This window comes from Arabidopsis lyrata (genome assembly GCF_000004255.2).
Source record: "Arabidopsis lyrata subsp. lyrata unplaced genomic scaffold ARALYscaffold_7, whole genome shotgun sequence".
In the NCBI taxonomy this organism is placed as follows: domain Eukaryota; kingdom Viridiplantae; phylum Streptophyta; class Magnoliopsida; order Brassicales; family Brassicaceae; genus Arabidopsis; species Arabidopsis lyrata.
The window spans coordinates 5376521-5390832 of NW_003302549.1; the positions used below are offsets into that span (position 1 = coordinate 5376521).

Below are 14312 nucleotides of genomic sequence, written 5' to 3' on the forward strand. Positions count from 1 at the left end.
TAGCTTTTAAATAAAAGTATTATTAAAAAGAAAAATAACTAAATAATGTTTAATTTCACGGGACGGGTAATATGATGGGACGGGTTTGGGTTGATATTTATAAAAGATCGTATATCACGGGTGAAATCCTAAAATTAACAATCAAAATAATCTATCAAATAAATTACATTTTGATTTTTTTAAGAAAATATAGCCCTGCGGTGTACCGCGGGTTAAAATCTAGTGTATATTATGTTTTATTGGTAGATCAAATGTGTAAGAAATTTATGTTAGTATTCTTTAGTGTCACAAAAAGTTCCTAACTAATATTTTTCTTTTTAATAAGCGGGATCGAAATGAAAGGCGTTAAAATAATTTAAGATATAAGTGGTTTCAGCTGGATTGAAAACATGACCACGCAAAAAGAATCTAACAATATTTATAAATGAAATTCATTTCGATTTGTCAAGGTTTGTAACTTTGGCGTCAAGAACTTCAAGTTAAGGATATACAAAAGACATTCTTAATCCTTTAACAAAAAAAAAAAAGACAATGATCTCAATCCCAACGTTAGAAAACCACCAAAGAGAGGCAAACAAATTCATTATATATATATATATATATATATATATATATATATATTTAATCGTGCGTATTTATAGAATACCCATCATAATTATATTATTTCGTATTTAAAATAAAAATTCCAAATATTTAGAGAGTCAAAGAATGAAATCATGGAGGGGCCAAAGACATGTCTTGAATAAAACATATAGATGCTTATGATTGCCTCTTTGTCTGGGTATTATCATATCTTTGCCATAATTTTTGTTTTATGTTTTGTTTAAGTACTCTTTTTTTTTTCTACAATTGAAATCTTTAGAACTTATAGACTCTGAGCTTCGTTTTATCCCATTTCGTATCACAAATTTCTACTAGATCGTATTCAATTTTGACATTTTGGATGCTAAATGTATAGAGATAAGACATAAAAACAAATTAATGGATATTTTTACAGAAAAAATTAACTTCGATCAACTAGATTATTTGTACTCAAAGTGTTAAGTCTCTTGCAGTGGTAAACACATGAAAGATTAGGCCTGGGCTTTCGGTTATCCGTTCGGTTATCGGTTGGGTCCATTCGGTTTTCGGTTCTTTCGGTTCTAAAATTTAGTATCTATTCGGATATTTTGAAATTTCGGTTCGGTTTCGGTTTGGTTTCGGTTCTTTCGGTTTTAAAATTTAGTATCCATTCGGTTATTTTGCTTAGGATATTTTCGGATATTTCGGTTATTTTTAAGTATTTTCGAATATTTTTGGATGTTTTTCGGTTATCTTTGAGTATTTTTACTATTTTTATAGATTTTTCAAATATTTTTGATTATTTGGTCTATAAATAACTAATTATTTCGAAAATATAATTGTATTTCGGGTATTTCGGTTACCCGAAATATTTCGGTTCGGCACCGATTCGGTTACGGTTATTTCGGTTATCAAATTTAGTATCTATTCGGTTATTTTCAAATTTTCGGTTCGATTTGGTTCAGTTTTTTTGCTTCGGTTTCGGTTCGATACATTCGGTTCGGTTTAAAAGCCCAGCCCTATGAAAGATCTTAGAAATTAAATGGGCTTATGAGCTTACACATTTATGGCCAATTTAAATCAGATGTGTGAGTTCTGAGTCTTATGTGAGTTATGGCCAATTTTTTGTCAACTTCCTTAAAAAGCCTTATAGTCTTCATCTTCTGTCAACCCTGTTTTAAGAAAAATGAAAATAAATGTATTAAGAATTAGGGAAATCAAGCTCAACTAATGTTTTTTTTTTTTATTGTCTTTCAATTGTTCTCATCGACCAAATTCTCTAAACTTTTAAAACTACATTGCTACTATCAAACGAAATGAACATTTTTATTTAACAAAATATGTTTTGTTACAATTAATGTCAAATTAGAAACATGCCGGGTTATGCTAGAGCATAGTACATGCCTTATCCCGAAATATCTTTTTTTTTTTTTCTTTTTTTTTTTTTTGTAAACCATCCCGAAATATCTATAAGTAGAAACCTAACCCAACAGCCAAAACACCGACTCCAATAAAATCAAAATCAAAATCAGTCTCTTTATTAATTATTATTACACAGACACCCAAATCTTTCAACAAGTTTTAAATATAACCCTTCAATGATTGAGATCGTCATATTTTTCTCCAAAGTAATTAAAACCTTCTCGTCTTAAATGTCTTGAATCTTCTCTTCTTTAAAGCAAAAACCACAATCACATAGCCACTTGTTTCACTATCTACTTCATCCATACATTCACCACAAGCCCGTGATGGCCTGATCTGCTTCCTCCTCCTCCATAATTCCTGGGTTTCAATTTCTTCAAAGGTGAATGCTTTTTATTTTCTAAAGTTTCCATTTTTGTTAAAAAAAAATAAAAAAAATTGAAGTCAAACACTCTGTTCCATTTTTGGGGTTCTTATAAAAAATAAAAATGGGTGATAACATTTTCTCTAATCTTTCATTGTATGGGTTCGTTTAGATTCCGATCGTCTTCACGTCGAAGTACACAATCTGAAACCGATCATCAATTGGGGTTTATAATACCTAGAATCAGTAGAAAATATCGATCATTGAGCTTCGATTCTGGTCTTCGTTTGATTGTTTCGCTTTCGGATAATCAGAGCTTTGAGTCTCCGACAAGGTTGGTTATGTCATCTTCTGTCTCAAACTCGGACCGGAAGATTGTTACTGGTCCCGCAGGTTATATTCTTGAAGACGTTCCTCATTTCACCGACGACTTCCCTGATCACCCTGTACGTCTCTGGTTTTTTAATTTCAATTGATAATGTGAATTCTGTAAATGAGAGCGGGAAAAAGTCTGAAACTTTATATGTTTATGCTTTAAAGTTACCTTTTTTACTAACCCAATTGTGAGTTCTTCTCTGATTAAATCGATTGTTTGTGTCTTGTGATGTTTCAGACATATCCAAATCCATTACAAGACAACGCAGCTTACTCTGTTGTTAAGTAAGTTACCGTTTCTTTGGTTTACCTCAGTGAACTTAACTTTCTTTCCTTAGTCGATTTCGAAATGTGTAAAGCTTGTTGATTGATGTCAAATTCAATGTGTTTTCAGGCAGTATTTCGTCGATGAGGATGACACGGTTCCTCAAAAGGTAACTTTTACACTCTCTCCTTTAGCCGTTAACATTTCGTCTCTCGTTAATGAAGATTCGGGTTTCGCCCTTTTGCAGATAGTAGTTCATCCTGACAGTCCTCGGGGAACACATTTCCGTCGTGCAGGACCACGTCAAAGGGTATATTTCTGTCTTTTTTGTATCCGAAGAGTCTTGCTTGAGAAGGTGAGTGTAAATGGAAGTTTTTGTTTATGCAGGTTTACTTTGAGTCGGATGATGTTCTTGCTTGCATTGTTACGTGTGGCGGTTTGTGTCCCGGGCTTAATACTGTGATCAGAGAGATAGTTTGTGGTTTATCTTACATGTATGGTGTCAAGAGAATCCTCGGAATTGATGTAAGTCCCATCGCTTTAGTTATTCTTTCAGAATTGCTCTCAATTTTTTAGCTCAATATATTAATTTTGTGATCAAATTTGGTTTCAGGGAGGTTACAGAGGATTTTACGCGAGAAACACAATCCATTTGGACTTAAAGACAGTGAATGATATTCACAGAACCGGAGGAACCATCCTTGGGACTTCAAGAGGCGGTCACGACACCACCAAGATAGTAGATAGTATTCAAGATCGTGGGATTAACCAGGTTCTTGATTTACTTATTTCACAATGAATCAGGATTACATTGAACTGGTGTTAAATACTCGTCTGTTTTGGGAATTCACCAGGTTTATATAATCGGTGGAGATGGATCACAGAAAGGAGCTGCTGCTATATTCAAGGTAGGCAAAATTTCTTCTGATCAATACATTGCGTTGGTTATTTCTTTAATGACTGTCTCTGCAGGAGATTAGGAAACGCGGGCTCAAAGTTGCGGTTGCCGGAATCCCCAAAACAATTGACAATGACATTCCTGTAATTCTTTTTCCCCCAATGGTTTGAGATTTCGAAATTGTAGCATAGTTTCGTATGGTTGTTCGAGATAATGACTGTTTGTTCTTTTTTGATACAGATTATCGATAAATCTTTTGGATTTGACACAGCTGTAGAAGAGGCTCAACGTGCTATCAATGCAGCCCATGTCGAAGCTACAAGCGTTGAGAATGGTATTGGTCTTGTGAAGTTAATGGGACGGTACAGCGGTAAGCAGTTTCCCTAGACTAGGTAGATTTCACCCAAGTTTAGCTGAGCACCGAAGAGATGTTTACGGATTTTTAAGGATTTGTGCAGGATTCATTGCAATGTATGCAACTCTAGCCAGCCGAGATGTGGACTGTTGCTTAATCCCGGAATCTCCATTTTTTCTTGAAGGCCCAGGCGGGCTTTTTGAATTTATTGATAAACGGCTAAAGGAGAGTGGTCACATGGTGATTGTAATTGCAGAAGGCGCGGGACAAGATCTGTTGGCTGAAAGCATGGAAGAGTCCACAACTCTGAAAGATGCCTCTGGAAACAAACTTCTACAAGACATTGGCCTATGGATCTCCCAAAGGATCAAGGTTAACATATTAACATTCCCGGAAAACAGAGGATTGCTTGAGAAAAAGACCGAGAAAATGATTTTGCTTTCCTTTATCTCTTCTTATGCAGGATCATTTTGCCAAGAAGATGACCCTTACCCTCAAATATATAGGTGAATAGATATCTTATGAGTTTTTCTTTTGGGTCTGTGGAAAATAATAGATAAAGATTGTTTTTTGGTTACTTTCAGATCCAACCTACATGATACGGGCTATTCCGAGCAATGCATCAGACAATGTATGCTGCACACTATTAGCTCAAAGCGCGGTTCATGGGGTGATGGCTGGTTACAATGGTTTCACTGTTGGCCTTGTCAATGGAAGACATACGTACATTCCCTTTTATGTGAGTCTCAGAGAACCAAATCCACTGAACCAAAAGTAGATCCATTGTAGGATCAAATACACATCTGGAATCAATCTGAGCATCTCTTACATATTCGATTACTTTTGTCGATTTAGGATTCCTAATAACATGGTTTGAATATTTGTAGAGGATCACGGAGAAACAGAACAAGGTGGTGATCACTGACAGAATGTGGGCGAGGCTTTTGTCTTCGACGAACCAACCGAGTTTCATGAAGCAGGACAAGATCCACTCAAACCAGTTGGTTGGTGAACCAGGGACCATGAAATGGTGATCAAGACTGTCTACAAAAACATTCGTTTGTGGTTTGACTTGAGGAGATCTTTGTTTGGGAAGTAAGGTTTCTTTATTTAGTAGAAGCTTTTTAAAATGTTTGATAGTATTCATCAAGCAAAGAGAAGAGAGATAACTCCTTATGAGAATAATAATGTAATAACTCTTGCTTTGATTTTACTCTTCACCAAATTTGTAATTTACTCTTACAATGAAGATGGTAATGACACTGTTTCCTTTCATTGTCATCTTAACTACAACTTTGCTTCTGTATATATCCCACACTCAATCTTTGAAGCTCATGTAACTTTATTCAACTTTACATGATATAAAATGGGACTTGAATAAGGAGTTTGCAATTAGCTAACAAAGAAATCAAACTGCAGCTGGCTTCCCATCTTTTCGAGGATCACAAACTGCAGTAAGTAAGCCCTTGGATGGTTTCGATTTCTTTCCAATTTTCCTTCCAATTTCAATAATCATCTCTTCTTCTTTTTCTTCCTTGAAGCTCTGAACAATAAGTTGAACAATAGCTCCACCTGATACTGCTTTGAGTTCATGTCCCCTTCCAGCCAGAAACATCTTGGTATCTTCTGAAACCCCTATGTGATCGCCATTGATCGCGGTGAAGTTCTCGTAGGAAACAACATTCGGTATCAACTGCAACAACAACAACCAAAAACCAGTTAGTATTTCATCTTGAATGTTAGTTAGTAACAATCTGATTGTTTTGAAATATGCATACCCTATGGTAAATTCTGGCACTCTCTACTGCTTGTTTAGGTTTCATATTCAACACAAAGCAATTAAGGAACACTTGAAGCACCGCCGGAATTATATGCATTCCGCCAGCTCCTCCAAGCGCTGCCACGAACTCACCATCCTGCGGTAAGAAAAACAACCGCGGGTTTTCATGGACCGCGGTTAGATCTCATAGTATGAGATTATGAGTTATAGATAACACGAAAAGTAGATAAATACTGATGGTGGACCTTGGTGATCACGAGAGGTGTCATGGAAGATAATGGTCTTTTGTTTGGTTCAATGAAATTTGTAGGCGCTGGAGGAAGCCTGTCGGGAGTGATTTCCGCAGGTACCGAGAAATCATCCATCTCGTTGTTAAGTACAATTCCGGTGGAAGGTGATAACACCCCGGCACCAAAACCGTAATTCACGGTTGAGGTCATCGACACACTGTTTCGATCCGCATCCACAATGCAGAAATGACTCGTCCCTTGGTCCCTAAGTTGGCTCCACCGGTTCAAATAGTACTCGGGTGGGAATGTCGTATTGTCGAAAATCCTCTTTCGGATTTCTTCCGCGTGAGTCTTCGAGAGCATTTGGTTCATAGCGTTTGTTATGTTAACGAACCCAGGGTCTCCGAGATCCATCCGAGCTGCGAACATATGTTTCATTGCTTCTATCAATCGGTGCAGCCCGAGATGACTTCCCGAAGTAGTGTAAAGGTTCGAGTAACTATCCAAGATATCAATAACCATCGAAAAACCGAGTGTACCGCCCGAAGGAGGCGGCATTCCGTGAATCGTATAACCCATAACATCCACAGACATTGCATCGGTAACTAGGACTTCATAACTTCTTAGATCATCCATCGTTATGATCCCTCCCGCCTTTTTCACATCGTTAACTAGCTTCTCACCTATTGTCCCGTTGTAGAACGCTCCCGGCCCTTGCTCAGAAATAGTCTCAAGACTCCGAGCTAGCTCTGGGTTATAGCAAGTCTCACCAGGTTTCAAAACCTGTCCATTTCGTGAGAAGACACTCCGCAAACCCGGATCTTTAAGTATCATCGCAGCGTGGCTAGATATAGCCTTTCCGAGATACGGATGCACCACAAACCCGCCTCGAGCCAACTCAATAGCCGGCTCGAAAAGCGGTTTCCACGAGAGACGGCCATACCGTTTCCAAGCCTCGTAAAGTCCAGCTATCTCTCCCGGAACTCCCATCGACAATGCCCCCAACGATTTCGCACTCGCATCATTCTTATACATATCCTGATTCACCAATTCACAAAACTAACACATTAAACAGAGAAAAATTAGATCAAGAAAGATTAGTTAAAGAAGCTATTACCTTAGAAGCAGCTAATGGAGCAGTTTCTCTCATGTCAAAAGCCTCAGCTTTAGAATCTTTCTGCGAGCTAACAATCAAGAAAGAACCACCACCGATTCCACTCGACATTGGATTAACAACACCAATACATAAAGTAATAGCCACGGCGGCATCCACCGCGTGACCGCCTCTTCTAAGAACAGAGGCACCAATCTCGGAACATCGAGCGTCATCAGCAGCCACAACACCATTCTCTGATTCAACCATGTCACTGACAGTTCCATGGCTAAGACTATGATCATCATGAATTGCTTGTCTTGATAACAAAACTGTTGTACTCTTGTCATTAAAGCTAAAACCTATGAATTTTCAGAACACAAAAATCACAAGTCTAGTAAAACAAAAAAAGATGTTGACTTCTACGTTAATGAGTAGACAGAGAAGAACCTGAAGTTGCTACAAGAATCAGAAGAAGCAGAAAAAGAGCAAGCTTTAGATAGTTGCTCTGCTTCTTCTTCTTCTTCTCTGCGACTGTTTCATGGTCGATGCACAGAAGAGGATCGGCGATGATTGCGTCACCCATCTTCTATCTCTTTTCCCTTTCGATCTAGGAGAGAGTAAATGAATGGAGTTTAAAAAAAAAAAAAAGAGTTTTGTTTTTTTGGTTTTTGAGAAAAATGAAAAGATTCTATAAGTTGGTCACTGTTTTATAGATAGTTTTTCCAAGTTGGTGATTGGATTTGGAAGTCTTATTGAACCAAAAAAAAAAACATTTAACACGCCACAGCGACTAAAGTCTGATAGTAACGACTGGTTTAGTAACGTCAACGTGGTTCCCATAGAGCAAAAAGATAATAAAAATACATATAAAAGAAAAATGAATTCGTTGGTATTGTTGTTTATATTAAAACAAAACTATGAGTGATTTTCTACGATTTTTGAATATAAAAACTGCCTCTAGATTTTCGGAATAAATTTTGATTTTAGAAAATGAGAGATATTTTTGAATAAAATGATAAACGAAAAAATGACATTGACATATATATGTATTTGGATATTTTAATGTATAATAATTAGTTATTTCGGTATTCTATTAAATCTAGATAAATTACACATGTTAAATTTGATAAGTGGATATGTTAAATGCGATCTAGTTGATTTGTTAGGTTTTAACATACTAATGGGATTTTACAAGACCTAAGTGTTATCAATTATTGATGTACATATACGGTTTTTGGACTAGAAAATGTCAGATATTGTTAATTTCGGATGACAAAAAAATAAAATAAAAAGTCAGATATTGATTAGATTAGAAAAGTGTTATTTTATTCAAAATATTTGTTGGACTTTTAAAAGAAGAACTGCGCAAAAATCTTTCTGGATCTGTCATGTATAATGTCTAGGTTCATTTGTCAATTTTACATTTTTTTTGTTTTGTCGGCTTGTCAATTGTACATTGGTACAAGTATAAACCACTTAAAATTTAAAATGCAAAGGATTCTACTATTAAATAAAGTTTATTTTCATTACTATTTAAGGATTTCGGTTTAATTTAGATATGAGTCTGCATATAAATTGTACCATATATATTTTTCTCTAATTAATGAGAACAAACGATTCTAACAAAAAAAAATTCATTGTTTATTTTTTTCGGAAAATTTCTTTATTGTTTTGCAAAATTTTTTAATCGATTCTCATTCATCTTCTTCGTGAATCCAAAGAATCTTTGTGCATCTTCAAATCTTTATGTATCTCTTTCCTGCGTGTGGATCGCTCTTGTCCTTCTAGGTTATAGCTGAAATCAAAATCAACGGAGAAGAGAAATTAAATGTCTAGGTTCATTTTGTCAATTGTATATTGTACATAAACCAGTTTAATATATTTCATTTCTATTTCTGGTTAAGGATTGGTTTAACCTAAGTCCGAATATGTATATAAACCATACCATGTATGCTTTTCTCTAATTAATACAAATAAAATTTATTTTAGCCGTTTGGTAAAACTTTCGTCTTTGTTGTCTGCCCATAAGAACCATACAAGTCAAATCATTCCTAGTAAAAGTATGTACTTAAAACATCGCTTTGATTCAAAAGCGCAGCCAACGGGAAATGTATCGCCTATTAATTAAAAACAAAATTTGCTTGATAAAAATAAAAATTCTGTTTTTTTTTTTTTTTGTGTATGCAAAATTCTGTAAGTAAGTGGGACGATAACTATTTAACAAAATACAAATAATACACACCAACGACAGCCACCCCAAACTCCGGTAGTAGCTAGGAGGACTTTTCCAAGATCTTCTAAAAAAAGTTATTAATCAAATTTATGATTCTGAAATTTCTTACACTAACAAAAAACTGGTATTAATATTTAATGTATATCAAAGTGATAGTATACAATAATGCATAAACAAAACGTTTGGACCGACGAAAAATGTATAGAGCGCTTTTTCAAGCTTGTTATGTATCTTTAGATATTTATATCTGCCAACACTATCAACTATCATCAAGTTGAATCAACATTCAACACTATCAATTTTAATTCAACTAGCTTTCATGTTTTTTGTCTTGTTGAAAAGTATTGTAAACTTGTAACACTGTTTCTGTTTGTCGTCTCTCCGTATGTGTAATGTGTTACATTGATGTATTGATGTTTTTTATTTTAGTAAAGATTGATGTAATGATGTTGCTTAGAGTTGACTGATCAACCAAATATTTCTTATGCTCAGTGTTAATTCCGTCTTTAAGTATTGCAAATGTTTTATAGTTCTGGGTATTTATTAAACTTCATTCATTTTGCTTTTACAATACAAGATACTCTAAATATTCTCATAGAAAATGGTTTCCCTTAGCGAAACTACAGAATTATATAGTGTTTATAGTTCGGTAAAGTGTTTTTAGTTCTTATATTGTGGAATCTCTTTTGCAATAGTATTCAAACAAATGCAAGTTTTAGATTTCTATGCTTTAACCAGTAAAGATTTTTGTCAAAAGAAAACCAGGTAAGATTAACATTTAACCATTCAAACCGCTGCAAGAATAGTATAATTCAACTATCAAAATAAAATGACGATAGTATAGCTGTATATATTCGTGCATCATTAACTTGTGTATTTTACTATTTTTCTAGAATGAATAACAATTAATTCGTAAAAAATCGCAAAACTATATCAGATTATTATCAGTCAATCCGTCAGCTAATAATACTAATCAACCAACAAAAAAAAAAGTTATCTTCATGACACACACAGCTTCACTAGGCTCTGAATGGACCGAAAACTTAAGGTTTTAATTGGGCCTAAGCCCTAAAATATCGACGACATCATATCCTTTAGATCCCAGTCACGTCAACATTTTCCATGATCGTACACATCTCCAGAAACCACTAAGTCACTTTGTCAAATCATACTTCTGACGACAACACTTTTAAAAGGCCTTCACCGTCCCATTTATGGAATTTTTCGTCTTCGACTAATTGTGATCCAAAGACGAAAATAAGAAAAGGAATACTGATGGAGGAAAAATAGACGATTTGAAACCTTTTCTTGCACAATGTCATTTATATCACTACTACCAGCAAAATCAACTATGAGTCTAAATAGTAACCGAGGAATCTGGCTGAATCCGGCTGAATTGCTGAATCTGACTGAATTTTTAGTGATTTTTAGCTGAATCTGACTGAATTTTTACATTTTCAAATGGTAACCGCTGAATCTAGCTGATTTTTTTGTGATTTTTAGCAGAATCTGTCGAAATAATTAAGACTTTAATTAAAAAATATCGTCAAATAATTATGAATATTAATATAATAACTAAGAAAAATATCTAAATAAAATAGATAAAATTATCTAATAGTCTAATTAACTCTTATACTATAAATAAATACTATAATTCATATTATTATTAAAAATATATTGTTAGCAAAATTAAGTTGTTCTTCCAAATTTAATTTTTTGAACTATGTAATTAATTAATAAAAAGCTTTGTCAAAGTTTTATTGAAAATTTAATTAAAAAATAAACATGATAATATAGTATAGATTATCTAAGTGATTGTTAATTGTTCTCTAGTAGTTTAAAATCATTAATATGATTAGGATGATTAAGATTTTTTAAAAAATTTGATATTTTAAATATTTATTTTAGCATAAGTATGAGTTGTTTTTGCGAAATTTTGAAAAAATATATTTAATTATCTAAAAGTTATTTAAATTATCTAAAATTACCTACAGTTATCCAAACATAAATTTGTCTCTTGTCTATTCTGATAATGATTTTATGTATCTCAATTATTCATATATCGTATTTGTATGATCTGACTTATTTTAAAATATAAATTTGATGTGTAATTTTTGATATTCAAAATATTTTAATTCGAGTTGTGTAATCGCTATAATCCGAATATATACCTGAAATAAACATACTACGTATCTTTTGGTGTTGGAAGAACTGTTGAATGTAGCTGAATTTAGTTTTATGGAAATAGTAACTGCGGAATTGCTGAATCTGGCTGAATTCAGCTGAATATTTTTTCTATGTTACCATTTACACTCTATGAGTCTAAATGGTAACATTAGTTTTGAGGAATTGTTGAGGAATTTTGGTGGAAAAAAAAAATGTTACATCATTTGAAGACTTGAGAAATTTTTGAGGAATTGGTGGAATTCTTGAGGAATTTTTTTTGTTAGGCTTTTTTTTTTAATTAAAAATTAAATTATACTTGAAACTATAAATATTGAAATTCAATAGTACAAGTTTTTTGTAAAAAAAAATTCTAAATTAGACAAATATTATAATTTCATTTTTTTAATCAAAAATGAAAATTAATTTTAAGATTTCATGGTTTTAAAAGATAATGTTTGATTAAATAATCAAATATATTAACTTTTGATTTCACCATAATCACCAAAATATATAATAATTATGTTTGATAACACTTACATATATTAACTTAAAACTTTCAATAATTTTTGTAACCTTAAAAACTTTTAGAAATTTTAGAGAATTTAATTAATTTAAAAACATAAATCAGATTCGTGTTTAGCTAACTTGATTATATTTCTAATATAGTAATTTTAAATTTCTTCAAAATTCAACCTTATTTTTTACAAGTTACAAGTTTTTCATAATATTTTGTTTTTAACTAATTTTATTGGAAATTTTTTTCCTAATTAAAATTTTTAGAAGTTTATTTGATTAATTAATTTTTCAAAAATTCAGCCAGATTCAGCAGTTACCATTTGAACTTTAAATTATTCAGCCAGATTCCGCAAAAAATCACAAATAAATTCAGCTAGATTCAGCAATTCAGCTAGATTTAGCCGGATTCCTCGGTTACCATTTAGACCCTATATCAGTGTCTTTGTTTTCCATCAAAGATTTACCTCTTCATTCATTAATAAAAAGTTAAAAACTGATGTGATAATGAATTTATGATAGTATATGTACCATTGTATAAGAGTGTCCTTTCCAATACTTGAATTGAAGTGAAATGGAAGGGACATGATTTGGCTCCATCTAAAATCTAATCGAGTGCTCTATTCTTTTTAGAGTTACGGATAGCTTTGAAACAACTTTTTTAAAATCATTAAAAACCATATAATTTTGTCCGAATTAGAGAAGTGACAAAAATATGTGACGACTTATATAATTAATTAACGATCAAATGCGGTTTCGATTTTATTTTTTTGGCTATGCTGATTCATTTTTTTTATTTTTTATTTTATTTTTTTTTATGCTGATTCATTTTGCGCTAGTTTAAGAAAGATTATTAAAATTTATATGATAGTATTAATTAAATTTAAAAGTAACAAAATAATATATATATATATAAGAAATCATAAACGATAATGTCATATCGAAATCGTTAATAACCTGATATTGGATAATGTCATATTATTAAATATCATACAAACATCTAAAGCAAAATAAGTACCAGCAAGGATATGCTAAAAATCAACGAGACGAAAATTAGAAACAAACCAAATAATTTTTGGTTAGTCGACCGGTCAATAACATATGCTACTAGTAAACCGGTTGAACCGAATTAATGAACTTTGGTTTCTCTCTGGTAATCCACCAATGCAATGCACCACGTAAAACTTACAAATTGTTGGGGTCACGTCGATGTAGACACGTGGTAAGATCCTGACGAGAGTTCAGATTCTCTGGTCTGGTGTGTGATGTCACTGAGAAAGGACACGTTGGTGGTCAAATAGCCAAAAGGACTCAGCCACGTATACATCTCCGTACACTTTTGTGAACAGAATTTTATTCATAAATATTTCCCGAAAGTAATTGGTACTGTTTTTACCGTCAAAAGACACGTGTTGCAAGGACAAGACACGTGTTCACAATTTGAACTGCGTCACGTGACCTTGAGGCAGATTATGTGATATTTGAGATTTCATCCCTATTTGGGTATTTGAGAATCTGACAAATTTAAGTTTTTTTTTTTTCTTTATAACCAGATAAAGTAATTTTGCTAGTTGAAGAGTTACGAACAAAATATTCGGATTCGATTGGCACTATATGATAATATGATATTAATTTTCTACACGCGTTTAACAACGAGTTTTAGACTTTTAGTTATACTATTCGGAATATTTTAGAACGTTTATATGCAATACAAAAATTGTTAGTGTTACTTTTCCATGCAATATTCTATTATTAGTTCTAATTGTTTGATACTAAACATTGATGAATTGTACATAGGATAAAGTACCACTCGTTTGGTATTCTATGTTTCTTACATTACGTTATAAATCTAGTTTAACCAAAAAAAAAATGTATCATATTATTAACGATTAATAAAGAAATTACTAGGTTCATTTTTTCACGTAAATCCATGATCCACGTTAAAAAGCGGGGAAAGATATATCTTTATGAAAGGCACAAATAAGAAATATGCATTTGAAATTTGTGGATAAGACCAAGAAATGGTGACTATATAAATCAAAGTTGAGTAATTA

The 14312-nt window shown here is 32.9% G+C and overlaps 2 protein-coding genes across 2 annotated transcripts; one reads left to right on the forward strand and one right to left on the reverse strand.

Moving 5' to 3' along the window:
• The first annotated feature begins 2078 nt into the window (after positions 1 to 2078).
• Positions 2079 to 5515, forward strand: LOC9305518 (ATP-dependent 6-phosphofructokinase 1). The gene is made up of 14 exons (XM_002867374.2): positions 2079 to 2365; positions 2520 to 2793; positions 2961 to 3007; positions 3117 to 3156; positions 3235 to 3297; positions 3375 to 3512; positions 3601 to 3759; positions 3842 to 3895; positions 3960 to 4028; positions 4126 to 4255; positions 4344 to 4612; positions 4704 to 4746; positions 4825 to 4979; positions 5128 to 5515. Exons 2-14 carry the CDS (start codon positions 2689 to 2691, stop codon positions 5272 to 5274), a joined length of 1419 nt encoding a protein of 472 aa, XP_002867420.1. The 5' UTR covers positions 2079 to 2365; positions 2520 to 2688; the 3' UTR covers positions 5275 to 5515.
• Positions 5516 to 8008, reverse strand: LOC9303493 (gamma-glutamyltranspeptidase 3). The gene is made up of 5 exons (XM_021016854.1): positions 7794 to 8008; positions 7368 to 7705; positions 6266 to 7288; positions 6019 to 6156; positions 5516 to 5933 (listed from the first exon to the last, which is right to left on the reverse strand). Exons 1-5 carry the CDS (start codon positions 7927 to 7929, stop codon positions 5649 to 5651), a joined length of 1920 nt encoding a protein of 639 aa, XP_020872513.1. The 5' UTR covers positions 7930 to 8008; the 3' UTR covers positions 5516 to 5648.
• Positions 8009 to 14312: the final 6304 nt, after the last annotated feature.